Genomic DNA, 17,023 nt, shown 5'->3' on the forward strand with positions numbered 1-17,023 from the left:
TTGAAGTGGGAGAATTGCTTGAACTCAGGAGGTGGAGGTTGCAGTGAGCTGAGATCACTCCACTGCACTCCAGCCTAGGCGACAGAGTGAGACCCTGTCTCAGAAAAAAAAAAAAAAAAATACTGAGCCTCTTCCCACGGTGTTTATGGCCAACATGCATCCCATCTGGGATTGCCCACTTTCTCTTGTCAGCTGCCTGGCCGACAAATCCTTCTTTCATAGGATCTCCCCACGTGATGGATCTTGAAACTTCAACCCCTCAGTGATGCCTGCTCCCAGCTCTTTGGATAATAAGGTGTTTGTGTTCATTAGAGAGGAGCTGGAAGTATCAGCCAGAGGCAGCAGCCTCCACTGAGCATGTGAACTGGCCCCAACACACGTCCTCCAGGTGCCACTGGTGGCTACCTGGAGAGGTGCAGTTTATGGACGTGTGTTCCTGATACTAAGATTTGGCATTGGCCAGGCATGGTGACTCACACCAGAGATCCCAGCACTTTAGCAGGCCAAGACGGGAGGATTGCTTGAACCCAGGAGTTTGAGAACAGCCTGAGTAACATAGCAAGACCTTGTCTTTGCAAAAAAATAAAATTAGCTGGGTGTGGTGGCACACATCTGTGGTCTCAGCTACTGAGGAGGCTGAGGTGGGAGGATCACCTGAGCCCAAGAGGTCATGGCTGCAGTGAGCTATGATCATGCACTTGCACTCCAGCCTGGTGGCAGAGTGGGATCCTATCTCAGAAAAACAACACAGAGTTGGCTTTGTAACATTAAGAGCCTCGGCTGGGCCCGCTGGCTCTCGCCTGTAATCCCAACACTGGGAGGCCGAGACAGGCGGATCACCTGAGCCTCAGGGGTTCGAGACCAGCCTGGGCAACGTGGAGAAACCCCATCTCTGCTAAAAATACAAAAATTAGCCAGGCAGGGTGGCGCGCAGCTGTAATCCCAGGTACTGGGAAGGCTGAGGCAGGACAAACAACCACTTGAACCCAGGAAGCAGAGGTTGCAGTGAGCCAAAATTGCGCCACCGCACTCCAGCCTGGTGGACAGAGCGAGACTGTCTCAAAAAACAAACAAAACGACAAACTGATAGGAGGTAACCACCGAATGGAGGAGGTGGAAGAACTCTGTGTCTCCAGCAGGGTGCAGGGAGGCACTCTCCATGGAATATTCCATTTGCACACAGAGGCCCATTCCATAGGGGAGCAGCTGGTCTGACTGATTCAGAGAAGAAACTGGCCTGAAGCTGGTAAGGCCTTGGACTGCTGCTGGGACCACCAACAAGCGCCCGCAATTCTCAAAGCTCATGGAACCAGACGTCTGCAACCTGGCTGCATGTCCCAGAAAAGGCAGAGGTCCCCAAAGACAGCCTCCGAGAAGCTAGGAGAAGATCAAACTCCATGGCGAAGTTTGGCCTCAGAAACAAAATCGCTGTGCAATCTGTCCCTTTGAGGAAGGGAGGGCTGGGCTGGTGGAGGGGACCCTGGGAGCATTGAGGAAAAGGAGGCTGTGTTCTGTGGAACCAGACTGGGGGTGCAAGGCTGCTGGGTAGCCCAGGACATGTGGGAGAGGGTCTGAGAGCTGGCACCTTGCCGTTGCAAAGATAGGACTGGGAGACCAAAGAGGGCACCCTCTGCCTGAGCTCAGTCGGGCAGAGCCGGGATTCAGGCCAAGTGTGCGGACAGACTCAGGCCCAGCCCTTTACCCCGAGCCACACACTGAGCTGAGCAAACTCCAGAGGTGGGGGCAGCCATGCTCAGTCCGACTCCGGTTGCCTGTTACACCTGAGTAGTGCGCCACATCCCTTCCCCATCTCCAGCCTCCACCATATCTATCCTGGGTTTCTGCAGGAGCCGCTTCTACCCTGGTCACATTTTTATTTGTATTTTTTATTTTTTCAGACACTCTGTCACCCTGTCTGGAGAATAGTGGTGCAATCACGGCTCACTGCAACCTTGGTATCCTGGGTTCAAGCGATTCTTCTGCCTCAGTTTTCTGAGTAACTAGGATTACAGGCACCCACCACCATGCCCGGCTAATTTTCGTATTTTTAGTAGAGATGGGGTTTCACCATGTTGGGCACGCTGGTCTCGAACTCCTGACCTCACGTGATCTGCCCGCCTCGGCCTCCCAAAGTGCTGAGATTATAGGCATGAGCCACAGTGCCCAGCCCCACTCTGGTCATATTAAAAATGGCCCACTTCGGCCGGGCGCGGTGTCTCATGCTTGTAATCCCAGCACTTCAGAAGGCCGAGGCAGGCAGATCACTTGAGGCCAGGAATTCGAGACCAGCCTGGCCAACATGGCGAAACCTCATTTCTACTAAAAATACAAAAATTAGCCAGGCGTGGTGGTGCTTGCCTGTAATTCCAGCTACTCAGGAGGCTGAGGGAGGAGAATCGCTTGAACCCGAGAGGCAAAGTTTGCAGTGAGCTGAGATCACACCACTGTGTTCCAGCCTGGGCGACAGAGCGAGACTGTGCCTCAAAAAAAAAATAAAAATAACCCATTTATTTGGGCAAAGATCAGCCTCCTTGCCAGGCTTTGTAGGATCTAGCACCCACCTCTCTTTCCCATCTCCTTTCTCTTCTCTGGGCCCCCTCCCTTTCCCTGTGCCAGCAAATCTGCCCTCCTTGTGGTCCCCCAGGGTCCCCTGCTCCTTTTCACCCTAGCCTCTGAGTATTCATTCCTCCCCACCTAATACTATGACACACACCCCAAAGTGACCTGCACCTCATCCTTCAAGCTCAGCCTCTCACCTACCAACCCAGAGTTCTTACAGAACCCTGGGCCACCTCCTCGCGGCACCTTCCCGATGGGTGGCTGTATTTGCTTTCATCTGATGATTCTGTTGGCATCTGGCTCTCTGTGTGGACCAGTGGCACCACGGGGACAGGAAGGGTCTTGTACACACCCCCACCCTGCACTGTGGGGCTCCAGGCCCTTCAGGATGCCCTTGCCTGGTGGGACTTCGCAGATTCCTGGGAGTCACTGAACAACCTGCCCTTCCACGTTACATTCAGACAGCAAAGCATTGCAGGCTGAGGCAGAAGAATGCTCTCCCCTACTTCTCAATGAGTCCCATGGCCGAGTCCACTGGGGAAATGGAATCAGAGCAACTCCCGTCCAGAACTTTCCAGAATGCTCTCTGCCACTTCTCAGTGAGAGTCCCGTGGCCGAGTCAGCGGGGGAAATGGAAACTCCAACCTGATGGGCAGGTGGTGCCTGTGGGATCCCACAGGGCTCGGACACACTGCTGTGCGGCGTGACCTTCCAGGGAAGGAGGGAGGGCTGTGGGGGAGCAGGGGACTTGGGCAGCTCCAGAGGACTCCAGAAAGCGATGGCTCTCAGGCTGGCATGGGAGCAGTCAACGCGGGTTGGCAGCCATCATCAATGTCACTGTCACCCCCTCAACTGGGCTGGATGAAGAGTCATAGATGCCTACCTCTGGAGTCCTGATCGGAAGTTGTGGGAAGGGACACGCTGGCACAGAGTCAGGGTCTGCTTGCCTGATACCCACTGCCAACCTCCCGACCCCAATGGTCCCTGGTGCCTGTTTTCAGTCCCTGTGTACCTACAATGCCACAGTGCCGTAGTCAGGTGCACACAGGCTGTGGAGGGAACTGAAGTTTGCACGTGGGCCAGTCCTATTGTGAGCCTGTCTCTGAGAATGTGAAACCTGCACACCTCACCTCCAAAGTGGATGGTACCTGTCATCTTGGGAGGTTTTCACTGTGTCCCTAGTAGGCTCTGTGGCCTGTGGACCCACCACAGATCACCCAGAACCAAGCAAGGCCAACATACTCAGGGTGGGGTACATCCCTCGGCCCCGGCCCAGAGGGTGTAAGGAAGGCACTTCTGGGGCAAGGTCCTCTGCGGAGCCGCCCCCCTGCCCTCTGACCTCTGATCACATGTTCTGTTGCAGCGTGACCACAGGCAAGTGCTCAGCTCCCTGCTGTCCGGGGCCCTGGCTGGTGCCCTTGCCAAAACAGCGGTAGCTCCCCTGGACCGTACCAAAATCATCTTCCAAGGTAAGTGTTGGCCATCCCCAGGTGCTAGAGAAGCTGCCAGGCGGTCACCTCCTCCTTCATGGCCCCCAAACCATGCTTCAAATTGGCTTTTATTTTTAGATTTATTTTAGAAATAAGGTTTTTTGTTGTTTTTTTTTTTGAGACGGAGTCTCGCTCTGTCACCCAGGCTGGAGTGCAGTGGTGCAATCTTGGCTCACCGCAAGCTCTGCCTCCCGGGTTCACGCCATTCTCCTGCCTCAGCCTCCCGAGTAGCTGGTACTACAGGCATGCGCCACCATGCCCGGCCAATTTTTTTGTATTTTTAGTAGAGACAGGGTTTCACCATGTTAGACAGGATGGTCTTGATCTCCTGACCTCGTAATCCGCCCGCCTCGGCCTCCCAAAGTGCTGGGATTACAGACTTGAGCCACCGCCCCCGGCCAGAAATGAGGTTTTTCTCTGTTGCCCAGGCTGGCTTCAAAGTCCTGGGCTCAAGTGATCCTCCTGCCTAAGCCTCCCAAGTAGCTGGGACTATGGGTGTGCTCCACTGCACTCAATTGAGTTTTTTTAATGCCTCTTTAAAATCCACTCAGAGGCCCTGGCGCAGTGGCTCTTGCCTGTAATCCCAGCATTTTGGGAGGCCAAGGCAGGCAGATCACTTGAGGTCAGGAGTTTGAGAGCAGCCTAGCCAACATGGTGAAACCCCGCCTCTACTAAAAATACAAAAATTAGCTGGACATGGTGGCGGGCACCTGCAATCCCAGCTACTCTGGAGGCTGAGTCAGGAGAATCGCTTGAACCTGGGAGGCGGAGGTTGCAGTCAGCCAAGATCGCGCCATTGCACTCCAGCCTGGGTGACAGAGAGACTCTGTCTCAAAAATAAATAAATAAATAAATAAATAAATAAATAAATAATAAAATCCACTTCGAATCTGTACGAGTTTCCTGGGGCTGCTGTCAGAAAGCACCACAAACCAGGTGGCCTCAAACAACAGGAATTTCTTCTCTCACAGTCCCAGGGCCAGAAGTCTGAAGTGAAGGTGTGGGCAGGGCTGCGTTCCCTCCAGAGGCTCTAGGGGAGGATCCTTCCTTGCTTCTTCCGGCTTCTGGGGGCTCCTGGTTCTCCTTGGCTTGTGGCCGCATGGCTCCAATTTCTGCCTCTGTCATCACGTGGCCTTCTCCCCTGTGTGTGTCTGTTTTCTCTCTCTCTCTTTTATTTATTTATTTTTGTTTGTTTGTTTGTTTTTGAGATAGAGCCTAGCTCTGTCACCCAGGCTGGAGTTCAGTGGTGTGATCTTGGCTCAGTGCAACCTCCATCTCCCCAGTTCAAGCAATTTTCCTGCCTTAGCCTCCCGAGTAGCTGGGACAACAGGCACGCACCACCACGCCTGGCTAATTTTTTTGTATTTTTAGTAGAGACAGGTTTCGCCACGTTGGCCCCGCTGGTCTTGAATTCCTGTCCTCAAGTGATCCACCCGCCTTGGCCTCCCAAAGTGCTGGGATTATGGGCATGAGTCACCGCGCCCGGCCTGTTTTCTCTTCTTATAAGGACACCAATTCGCATTTAGGGCCCACCCTAACCCAGTATGACCTTACCTTAACTCTATTACATCTGCAAAGGCCCTGCTTTCAGATAAGGTCACCTACTTGGAGACTAGGGGTTAGAACTCAGACATAGCTTTTCAGAGGACAGAAATTAAACCCTCAACAGAAACCCTCGCCCTCCCTCGCTAGGGTTAGTCACAGGGTCCTCTGAAGAGGTGGCCTTTGCCCCCTTCAAACAGTTACCAGTTCCTGCCTAGGGCCCAGAAGCAAGATGGTTACGGCCCGGGCCCTCTGCCCCTCAGCTGTTTGGGAAGAATCTGCAGGCTTGAGCCAGGCCCTTCCCACCACCTTGAGCCGATCCCCTACCCTCCCTGTGTCCCAGTTTCCTCCTCCGTAAAGTGGAGGCATGGATATCCGCTTCCTCCTTGGCTGGCATGGGCATCCAGTGAGCTGGCAGGCCTTCGAAAGGGACAGCCTTATTTATTTATTTATTTATTTATTTATTTATTTAGAGACAGAGTCTCTCTCTGTCCCCCTGGCTGGAGTGCAGTGGTGCGATCTCGGCTCACCACAACCTCCACCTCCTGGATTTAAGCGATTCTCCTGCCTTAGCCTCCCAAGTAGCTGGGATTGCAGGAGTCTGCCACCATGCCTGGCTAATTTTTTTGTACTTTTTTTTAGTAGAGTCAGCGTTTCACCATGTTGGCCAGGCTGGTCTCGAACTCCTGACCTCAGGTGATCCACCCGCCTCAGCCTCCCAGAGTGCTGGGATTACAGGTTTGAGCCACTGCACCTGGCCAGGGCAGGCCCCTTTAAGTGCGCATGAGCAGGTGCAGGGTGTTGTGTTCTGCAGGGAACTGGGGTTCAACCCTTGAGGCAGCAGGCATGCATGCATGTTGCACACACAAGTGGTGGGTGGTGAGGGGTGAGGGAGGCGGGCTGCCAGACCACGTCAGAGGCTCCTGGTGACCGTTTGTGGCCTGTTTTTCTGGGTCTCTCCCAAGAGTGCTTATGGCCCACCATGGCTCGGGTCCCCCATGCCCAAGGGCAGCACAGAGCCAGAAAGGGAACCTGGCAGCCACAGGGGGTGGGAGAGGCAGGATAGCGGTGCCTGTGCTGGGGCCCTGGGAGGGGCATGTCCGGGAGAGAGGGCAGACCCTACTTGTAGACCCCTGCAGGCCTTGTTCTGAGAGAGCCAGGGCTTCTCAGCTGAGACCCAAGTGCCTGGAGGCTGGGACACCTTCCCTGCAGGGGTTTGGGTGAATGGTAGTCTAGTCCAGGGACAGGGTGCTGAGTGTCAACCCATCTCAGACACGTTCTCCTCTCAATGGAGACCCTCACTATTCTGGGGGTTGGGTGTCAGCTCAGCTCCCATTCCTGGGACAAGATTAGGGGGGAAAAGGAGGGTGACTCTGCTAGTGGGTACCAGGGGTGGGGCCACGCAGATGGGAGGTTCTGTCCTTTGCATCTCAGTGGCTTTTGTGCTTTTGTTTTTTCCAGTGTCTTCAAAAAGATTTTCTGCCAAGGTGAGCCACTATGTCACCGCCCCGGCCTGGGGACAGTCACCACTACCCTGATGGGCTGGCAGGAGTTAGGCAGGTGGTCTGAGGAGTCTCAGGTGTGGGGACAGGACTACCTGTCTTCCCATCCCCAGCTCTGCCTGGACACAGCCCAGCCTGGGAACTGACGGGACATCCCGACTGTCCTTCCGGCAGTGGGGTGGGGAGACTCAACAGCTCTAAAACAACCTTTTCATGTTTGATTTATTGTTAAACAGAGAGCAGGTGCTACCTTCTTAATAAAGGAAAAGATAAACTGTAAAAGCTGGAATGCCAGACACCAACAGACATGCCCTTGGGCAGGGCTCCGAGCTGCTTTGCAGCCTGGTTCGCTTTGCAGTCCCCAAGAGAACTTGGTGGGGTGGGAGGCCCAGAAAACATAGGGAGGAAGGACGGGGCTGGGGTTGATAATGTCAGTCTGGACAAATCGGGGTGGGGCCCTCACATGGGGGTGGGGTTATGTGCTGTGCATGGAGATGGGGTCACCCCGGCCCCGCCTCCGCACTTTGGGCGCTCTGCTGGTCACAGAGGCGCGCAGGGAGGGCAGGCAGAGGCAGAGGGATGTTGACCTTCCCGCTTATCTCCAGGAGGCCTTCCGGGTCCTCTACTACACCTACCTCAACGAGGGCTTTCTCAGCTTGTGGCGCGGGAACTCGGCCACCATGGTGCGCGTGGTGCCCTACGCCGCCATCCAGTTCAGCGCACACGAGGAGTACAAGCGCATCCTGGGCAGCTACTATGGCTTCCGTGGAGAGTGAGGCCCCGCCCCGCCCTGCCACAGAATCGCCCCGCCCACGCCCGCCCCTCTCTCTTTCTTCTGCACGCCCCGCCCCCTCCTCTTCGTGCCTTGCCCCTAGCCCTGCCTTCCCTCTTCCCACAACGAAACACTGGGAGACTCCTCACCCAGGCACTCCTGAGGGGCCCCCTGACTCTGTCACATGCCCTATTCTGTCTTCAGAGCTCCTCTCCTTTGCCTGTTTGTCTCCAGACGTTTCTCCACCCCCACGCATAAATCCCAGAGGGGCAGGTTACTATGCCCCCAGGGCCGTAGGGAAAATACGCATCATTAATTTATGCCAGCAGGGGGGAAGGGAAGGCAGCCATGTAAACCTCAAAATGAGGCCCACTCCAGAGACCCCATCAGCTTGGCCAGGAGGAAGCCAAACCCGCCTCGTGTTCCTCGGTCCCCACCCCTGTCCCCGCCCCAGCAGAGACGTGCGGGTGCTCCAGGCTGGGCCTCTGTGCATCTGCAACCCCCTCACTGCCGTCTCGCCTTCTCCTCCTGCCCTGTTCAGAGCCCTGCCCCCTTGGCCTCGCCTCTTCGCCGGCGCACTGGCTGGAACGACAGCCGCTTCACTGACCTACCCCCTGGACCTGGTCAGAGCGCGGATGGCCGTAACCCCGAAGGAAATGTAAGTCCTTACATCGGTGATGCGCATCAGCCCCGGGGGCTCTGTGTCTCGGGGGCTCCCAGGTCGGAATCCCTCTCTCTATCGGGCCCCAGGGGTTTGCATCTGGGCCTCCGTGTCCACAGGGCAGGCCTGATGTGTCATTCTGCAGCTGTTCCAGAAAGGCAGCAATTTGTTCTCTTAGCCTGGGGGTCACTTTCTGCTTAGATCAAACCAAGAGTCTTCATTTTGAACTGGGCACAGATGCAGTAAAAATATGTAAGAATACGGCCGGGCGCGGTGGCTCACGCCTGTAATCCCAACACTTTGGGAGGCCGAGGTGGGCGGATCACTTGAGGTCAGGAGTTTGAGACCAGCTTGGGCAACATGGTGAAACCCCGTGTTTACTAAAAATACAAAAATTAGCCAGGCGTGGTGACACGCACCTGTACTACCAGCTACCTGGGAGGCTGAGGCAGGAGAATTGCTTGAACCCGGGAGTCGGAGGTTGCAGCGAGCCGAGATCGAGCCACTGCACTCCAGTGTGGGCAATAGAGCCAGACTCTGTCTCTCAAAAAAAAAAAAGTCTGAGACTAGAATGCTTAATTCAAGGAAGATACCATGATCATGAAAAATGTGTAAGAATAGACCGGGCTTGGGCCCAGGTGCGGTGGCTCATGCCTGTAATCCCAGCACTTTGGGAGGCCAAGGCAGGAGGATCGCTTGAGCCCAGGAGTTTGAGACCAGCCTGGGCAACATAGCAAGACCCCATCTCTACAAAAACTGAAATATTAGCCTGATGTGGTGGCATACGCCTGTGATCCCAGCTGCTCCAGAGGCTGAGGGAGGAGGATTGCTTGAGTCTGGCAGCTTGAGGCTGCAGTGAGCCATGATCACGTCACTGCACTCCAGCTGGTCCACAGAGTGAGACCCTGTCTCCAAAAAAAAAAAAACAAAAACAAAAAAAGTGTAAGAATAGAGGCCGAGCATGGTGGCTCATGCCTGTAATTCCAGCACTTTGAGAGGCTGAGGTGGGTGGATCACCTGAGGTCAGGAGTTCAAGACCAGCCTGGTCAACATGGCAAACTCTATTTCTACTAAAAATAAAAAATTAGCCAGGTCTGCTGGCATGTATCTGTAATCCCAGCTACTTGGGAGGCTGAAGCAGGAGAATCACTTGAACCCAGGAGGCAGAGGTTGCAGTGAGCCAAGACTGTGACACTACACTCCAGCCTGGGCAACAGAGGGAGACTGTCTCAAAACAAAAACAAAGAAACAAAAAAAAAGACAAGGGCTGAGCACTTGCTGCCCGTGGCGAAGGTGGAGTCTGGGCTTACGCATGCATTTCCCCTCTAATAACAAAGCTTGAGTGATGGGGTTATATGTCTTGAAGAAGGAAAACATCAACATCCAGACACACCCAGGCCCAGCCGGCTTCGGGAGGAGCCGAGAGCCTCTGTGGCTCCTCCCTGTGCCTGGGAAGCCTGAGTCCCACCTGCTGGGCTGCTCTGTCCTGGCAGGTACAGCAACATCTTTCATGTCTTCATCCGCATCTCGAGAGAAGAGGGGCTGAAGACTCTGTACCATGGATTTATGCCCACCGTGCTGGGGGTCATTCCCTACGCTGGCCTGAGCTTCTTCACCTATGAGACGCTCAAGAGCTTGCACAGAGGTAAGGAGAGCTGGGAGCATGAGGAGGGGACGTTCAGGAAGCATTCCCTGGGGACAGCAGCTCCACCTGGGTCACATAGACCTGGAGACCAGGCGGAGTGGGGTACGACCCCTGGGTGGGGCAGGCTGTAGACCCACATCCAAATCGGGAGAAAACACACTGTGTGCAGCCGCCACTGAGGAACCTGGACTCACTGCCTTAAATGCCTAAGTGAGAGGAACTCTGGCCGGTGCCACGGCTCGTGCCTGTAATCCCAGTGCTTTGGGAGGCCGAGGTGGGCGGATCACTTGAGGTCAGGAGTTGCAGACCAGCCTGGGCAACATGGCGAAACCCCGTCTCTACCAAAGATACAAAAAAATTAGGCATGGTGGCACACACCTGTGGTCGCAGCTCCTGGAGAGGCTGCGGTGGGAGGATCACCCAAGCCTGGGAGGTCAAGGCCGCAGTGAGCTGTGATCTCACTGCTGCACACCAGCCTGGGTGTCAAAGTGAGACCCTGTCTCAAGAAAAAAAAAAAAGTGACTCTGGGAAGCCCAGTGTGTCACCTAGAGCATTGACACCTCACCTCTTCACAAGCACACACGCAAAGCATATGGGTAAAACCCAGATGGAAAGGAAGTACTCTTGCTTGTTTTGGTAGTTGGGAGAAAATCAAAAAGTACAAAGAACGATATAATACTCATACCTGCCACTGCATGTGAACAGGCATTCACATTTTGCTACATTTGCTCCCAGATATTTTGTTTTTTTCTTTTTTGTAGAGATGGGGTCTCCCTCTGTTGCCCAAGTTGGTCTCAAACTCCTGGGCTCAAGCGATCCTCCTGCCTTGGCCTCCCAAAGTGCTGGGATTAAAGGTGTGAGCCGCTGCGCTCAGCCCACTCCCAGACATTTTTTGTCAAAGAAATAAAATGTTAGGGGTAACGTTGAGGGCCCAAGTCTCTCTCCTGAGGCCTCTTATTAGAAGTGAGGGTTGCACCCCTCAAGACTGCTTTGAAAATACTTCTGTATGTATTTATCTGTGGCATGAACAAAACCATGTCACCTTTCACAGGTATAAAAAATGCTCCGAGTGGAGTCAGCTCACCCGGGAGTGCAGCTCCCAGCTCAGCTGGTTTGGGGTGCATCCAGCATCTGTGCTCTGTTCCGCCTTTTTAGTGGCTGCACAGTGGGCCTTACCTTCTTGGGGTGCCCTTTGGCTGTTGCCAGGTTTTCTGTGATCAGCCGACATCCAGGAGCTCGTCTCCTTGTGTGACTGTAAAACCCCATTTTCGGTGTTTCTCTCTGGAGTGCTTTCCAGCCCCTTGTCCCCACGTTCTCACCCCACGTGATGCCATCAGACCCCTTGTTTTTGCCCACCTGGTGAGCAGATCACAGTGTCTCCTGTCTGGCTGTTTTTTTGAGACGGAGTCTCACTCTGCCGCCCAGGCTGGAGTGCAGTGGAACGATCTCAGCTCACTGCAACCTCCACTTCCTGGGTTCAAGCCATTCTCCTGCCTCAGCCTCCCTAGTAGCTGGGATTACAGGCGCCCACCACCACACCTGGCTAATTTTTGTGTGTTTTTGGTAGAGACAGGGTTTCTCCATGTTGGCCAGGCTGGTCTCCAATTCCTGGGCTCAAGTGATCCGCCTGCCTTGGCCTCCCAAAGTGCTGGGATTACAGGCGTGAGTCACTGCACTCAGCCTTGGCTGTTTTAAATTCCTAGTTCTAAATTTACTATTACAAATGTTTAAAGAACCCCTACTGACCTGTTGCTGCTCCTTCCTCCTCCACACCCACACACCCCGTTTAGACCCGCAAGACAGAGCAGGGTGAAGTTCATGGTCACTTATGTCCACTCTGTGCAACAGCTCGCAGGGGCTCCCCAGGGAGGGCGCAGGTCGGGGACCAGGCACGGGAGCACCTAGAATGTTCCTTTACTAGACGTGGAGTAGAGCTGATTAGATGTGAGCAGTGGCTCTAGGAGTTGGTTCTATGATTCTCTGTGTTTCTGCCTTTTAAGAAATTTTATTTCTCAGCCGGGCTCGGTGGCTCATGTCTGTAATCCCAGCACTTTGGGAGGCCGAGGCAGGCAGATCGCCTGAGGTCAGGAGTTTGAGACCAGCCTGACCAACATGGAGAAACCCTGTCTCTACTAAAAATACAACATTAGCCAGGCGTGGTGGTGCATGCCTGTATTCCCAGCTACTTTGGAGGCTGAGACAGAATTGCTTGAACCCGGGAGGCGGAGGGTGCAGTGAGCCGAGATTGGGCCATTGCCCTCCAGCCCGGGCAACAAGAGTGAAATTACATCTCAAAAAAAAAATTTTTTTTTTTATTTCTCGAGTTTGAGTGAAAGGAGCGACCCGGAGGTGAGGCAGTGGGGCGTGTGGGTGCGCATGAGTGCGAACACACGTGGGGGTGCAAGTGCATGTGTGTATGTGCACGCAGGTTGCTCCTAGGGGTGCAAAGGCGCGCGCACGGGTGCGGGGTGCGCGCCCCCTCGCGGCGCCTTCACGGCCCTCCTGCCCCTCGCCCTGCAGAGTACAGCGGCCGCCGGCAGCCCTACCCCTTCGAGCGCATGATCTTCGGCGCCTGCGCTGGCCTCATCGGGCAGTCGGCCTCGTACCCGCTGGATGTGGTGCGGCGGCGCATGCAGACGGCCGGCGTCACGGGCTACCCGCGCGCCTCCATCGCCCGCACGCTGCGCACCATCGTGCGGGAGGAGGGCGCCGTGCGCGGCCTCTACAAAGGCTTGAGCATGAACTGGGTCAAGGGTCCCATCGCCGTGGGCATCAGCTTCACCACCTTCGACCTCATGCAGATCCTGCTGCGGCACCTGCAGAGCTAGGGGACCCTGAGCTGCTCTCAGGACGGTGGACCGGTGACCCCTTTGTATTCTGGGCCCATGGAACGGTGGGGGGGTGCGCTTGATTCTACTTCAGGAGGCACATGGGGCGCTTTATGGAACGAGCAGGTGGGCCTGAGGGGCCTGGGCTCAGAGTCCACGTCCAAACGCAAAGCTGGCAGCCCTGGAAGTGCAGTGTTGGGGCGATGGTGTGGGGGGTCCCGCAGCTCCCCTCTTCCTTCCTCTGCAGACGCTGGCGCTGTCTGCCGGAGGTGTTGCCCAAAAGGCCCTAGTGGGGCGTGGTCAGCTCCACCTCCTGATCCTGTGTGTCCTCCGACATGCTGCTGATTCTAGTGACCCCTGTCCCCACCAGGCTCAGAGCCAGACCGCGCCTGGACCTTCTTGTTCTGACTCCACGTGCCTGCCCGGCCTCCAGGGTGCGGGGGCGCCTTTCTTGCAGGCGGACCCTGCCCAGGATGGGGCCAGCCTCGTGCTCAGCTTTGGCCACAAATGCAGCCCCTGGCCCACCCCACCCTGCCGGCCCTGCCTTCTCCAGTATTTCCCACATGGCCACGACTCCTCAGTCACTAGAGCCTCCTGCTGGGAACAGTGTCCCCCAGAGCCTCATGTCTATCCCAGACCCTGCAAGCAGCTGGGTCCCCAAGAGTGCATCTCCCCCTAGAGTTGCCTGCCCATGCCCACCTGCTTTGTAACCTTCCCAGGAGATTCATGCTTGCTCTGCACAGCAGGGCTCGAAGCCCAGGCCATGACACGGAACTGCCTCAGGTTTGGGTCAGACCTGCATCCTGGGGCATCTGCTGAAATGTGAGCACCCAAACCACCTCCTTTGGCCCAGAAGCCCCCCAGGCCTAGCATCTCAGTGCCCCAACCCTCTGCCCAGCTGTGGTATCCAGCAGGTCCTTGGGTCCCCACTTGAGCAGGCACTTGGCTGGGATATGGAGCAATTTAAAGCCCACAGGGGTTGTTCAGTTTCTATGAAATGGAGCAGGGGTGCCTGCTAGCCTGAATCCCCCGAAGTGGGAGCCTCATGATAGAGTATAGCTTGGGGGTGGGAGGTGAGGAAAATCTGAGGTACCCAGGGGAACCCCCAGCTAACTGGTCTCTCAGAGGAGTACCCCAGGGCCCGCCAGGTATCACAGGGACTCAGAAACACCCATTTCCTAATGACATGGTGAGTTTCTTGATTTCTTTTTTTTGTTTGTTTTGTTTTGGTTTTCAACTTGGCTGACCCCGGGTCTATGATCTATTCACATCGAACCCCTGACTGGTCTGCCTGGTGCCAGGGTGAGCGTGACCGTGAGTGTTGCTTTCCACAGCTGGCTCAGCACACGCTGTGTGAAGGGATCTGAGCTTGTTCATCTCCAGTCGTGACTTCATTTCCCTTCCTTCTGTCCTCCTCCTGTTCTTGCCTTGGACCTGCAGGTGTGCAGACCGCTCTCTCTGCCTTCCTTGCATGTGGCCACCAGCCATCCCTGATCTTGTCCCCAGAAGCCCAGGCAGCCTGTGATGGCTGTGAGGGGCTGTCCCACTGTGTGGGTATCCCTTACCCAGCACTTAAACTTGGCAGGAGAGGCAGGGCAACCCTCACAGGGAGATGGGAGGGCACCCAACTCCCACAAGCATGCAACAGCAGTAGGAATTGGGGGTCTGCCCCAGGTGGGTGAGACCAAATGAGTGGATTTGGGGCCACAGGCTAGGCAAGAGAGACAAGGGGTAGGTGGGAGGGTCCCCCAGTCCCTGCTGACCCCAGTGTGTCTCCCCGGAGATGGCTCCTAGCTGAGTGGGACCCGGCAGGAGTTGGGGACAGTGCTGTCCCCCACCCCTGCACACAGCCAGGCCCTCAGGCTCTGCGGTCACTCGCCTCCCTGCTGGTCACTGGTCCTGGTCTGGAGTTATATTTTGATGCCATGAAGACACTGTTTATATCTAATGTTTATATATTTTAAAGATTTGTGCCAAGAGAGTATATTTAATAAAAACTTAAATGACTTCTTCTCCTGCTCCTGGCTCTTCTTTGGCTCTGACCCCCCCATCTTCCCCCATGAACCCCCAAACAGGGTTGAAGTGCTTTTGACACATTTGTGATAAAAGTTCTGAATAAAAGTCTTGAATAAAGAAGTTTTTAAATGCAATTGTTATTTGAATTAATACATACCACAATTTTCCAGAAAACACCAGCTGTCCACAAGGGTTTACAGTGAAAAGTAGGTGAACAGTTCCCTCTGCAGGGGGCCTCCTGTGACCATTTTCTCTTGTCTCCTCCCACAGAGATTCTGTGCATACACTCATCCCTTTCAGGATATATGTGGCCACCCACAAAGGCAGGAGGGGCCGTCTCTGTGCAGCCAGCACAGCCCAAAGTCTCATGGGCTTGAACATGGCCTTCCTTCCCAAGAGCCCTGCACTCTGGGGCTGGCTGAGGCTTCAGGCCTGAACGTCAGTCACCATCTGCAGGGGCAGCCACCAGAGGGTCTCCAGTGGCAATCCTGGCTCACTTCACCTGCAGCCCATTGGCCAGAGCAACTTGGAGGACCCACCACCAGGCCAGAAGTGGGAGCCTCTGCGTGCCCAGAGAGGAGGGGCGGCTGGGCCAGCACAGGCCTGGTGCTCTTGTTGGGGTGCGAGTAGGAACAAGTTCCACTGCGCTGACCCCCCACTGCTCTCCAATCTGCTCACGTGCAACAGGATTTCTTTTGAGTTGGTCTCCGTTGTGCACATTGTTTAGCAGCTGTGCGGTTTTCTCCTAGAGGATCCCCAGGATGAAATTTACCAGGGTGGGTGTGGTGGCTCATGCCTGTAATCCCAGCACTTTGGAGACTGAGGCAGGTGGCTTGCTTGAGCCTAGGAGTTTGAGACCAGCCTATGCAACACAGTAAGACCCCCCATCTCTACAAAAAAATAGAAAAATTAGGCCGGATGCAGTGGCTCACGCCTTTAATCCCATCACTTTGGGAGGCCAGGGTAGGTGGATCACTTGAGGTCAGGAGTTCAAGACCAGCCTGGCCAACATGCTGAAACCCCCATCTCTATTAAAAGTACAAAAATCCTAGCTACTCAGGAGGCTGAGGCAGGAGAATTGCTTGAACCTGGGAGGCAGAGGTTGCAGTGAGCCACTGCACTCCAGCCTGAGTGACTGAGCAAGTCTCCGTCTCAAAAAAAAAATTTTTTTTTAATTAGCCAGTCTTGGAGGTGCGTGCCTGTAGTCCCAGCTACTCAGAAATTCACACCTCCCTTATGTTACCAAACCAGGCTCGTTCTGCCCAGCAGTAGGCCAACAGAGATGACAGGTTTTGCAGCAAAGAGTTTATTCACGAGGCAGCCGAGTGAGGAGACAGGAGAACAGATCTCAAATCCGCCTCCCTGAAGATGGGATTTTAGGAATATTTAAGGGATAGAGGAGCAAGGTGGTCAGAGACGTGGGGAAAAGTGGGGCAGTCGGGGAACCGTGCATGCGTAGTCAAGCTTCATGGCTTTTCCATAGGATGTGTGTTCACAAAATGACATTGTTATCATGATCTGAGGGTGGAGTGTTTGGCCCTCTAACGTCAAAGGTCACCACCTAAATATACACAGGCCAAGGTGAATGTTCGGCTCTCAGCCCATTTGGATTGGACAAGAACTGATCCTGTTCCTGAAGAACAACTTAAGCAACCATTACCGTGGTGGCCCATACATAGAGATACTATCTATAAGGAAACTAGTGGGAGTTTTTTTGTTTGTTTGGGTTTTTTTGTTTTGTTTTGTTTCTTTGTTTTTGAGACGGAGTGTTGCTCTTTTTGCCCAGGCTGGAGTGCAATGGCATGATCTCGGCTTACTGCAACCTCCACCTCCCTGGTTCAAGCGATTCTCCTGCCTCAGCCTCCTAAGTAGCTGGGACTACAAGCGCCCGCCACCACACCCGGCTAATTTTTTGTATTTTTAGCAGAGACGGGGTTTAACCATGTTGGCCAGGCTGGTCTCAAACTCCTGACCTCAGGTGATTCACTCGCCTCAGCCTCCCAAAGTG

The 17,023-nt window shown here is 54.7% G+C and overlaps 1 protein-coding gene across 4 annotated transcripts in view; it reads left to right on the plus strand.

The window, feature by feature from the left end:
• The window catches only part of SLC25A42 (solute carrier family 25 member 42), a 48,938-nt gene extending 33,927 nt beyond the window's left edge, over positions 1 to 15,011 (plus strand). For 2 of the 4 annotated variants that reach the window (XR_010153769.1, XR_010153768.1), the window contains exons 3-9: positions 3,923 to 4,028; positions 7,053 to 7,078; positions 7,699 to 7,865; positions 8,407 to 8,523; positions 10,020 to 10,171; positions 12,692 to 13,821; positions 14,301 to 15,011. Coding sequence is in view for 2 of the 4 variants with exons in the window: in XM_016935560.3 (XP_016791049.1) it covers positions 3,923 to 4,028; positions 7,053 to 7,078; positions 7,699 to 7,865; positions 8,407 to 8,523; positions 10,020 to 10,171; positions 12,692 to 12,999 (876 nt within the window). In the remaining 2 variants the exon portion in view is untranslated. Of the gene's footprint in view, positions 1 to 3,922; positions 4,029 to 7,052; positions 7,079 to 7,698; positions 7,866 to 8,406; positions 8,524 to 10,019; positions 10,172 to 12,691 lie in introns of all 4 variants that reach the window. The other 2 variants (XM_016935560.3, XM_001138344.6) reach the window with 1 other exon arrangement.
• The last annotated feature ends 2,012 nt before the right edge of the window (positions 15,012 to 17,023 follow it).

This window comes from Pan troglodytes, chromosome 20 (genome assembly GCF_028858775.2).
Source record: "Pan troglodytes isolate AG18354 chromosome 20, NHGRI_mPanTro3-v2.0_pri, whole genome shotgun sequence".
Lineage (NCBI taxonomy): Eukaryota > Metazoa > Chordata > Mammalia > Primates > Hominidae > Pan > Pan troglodytes.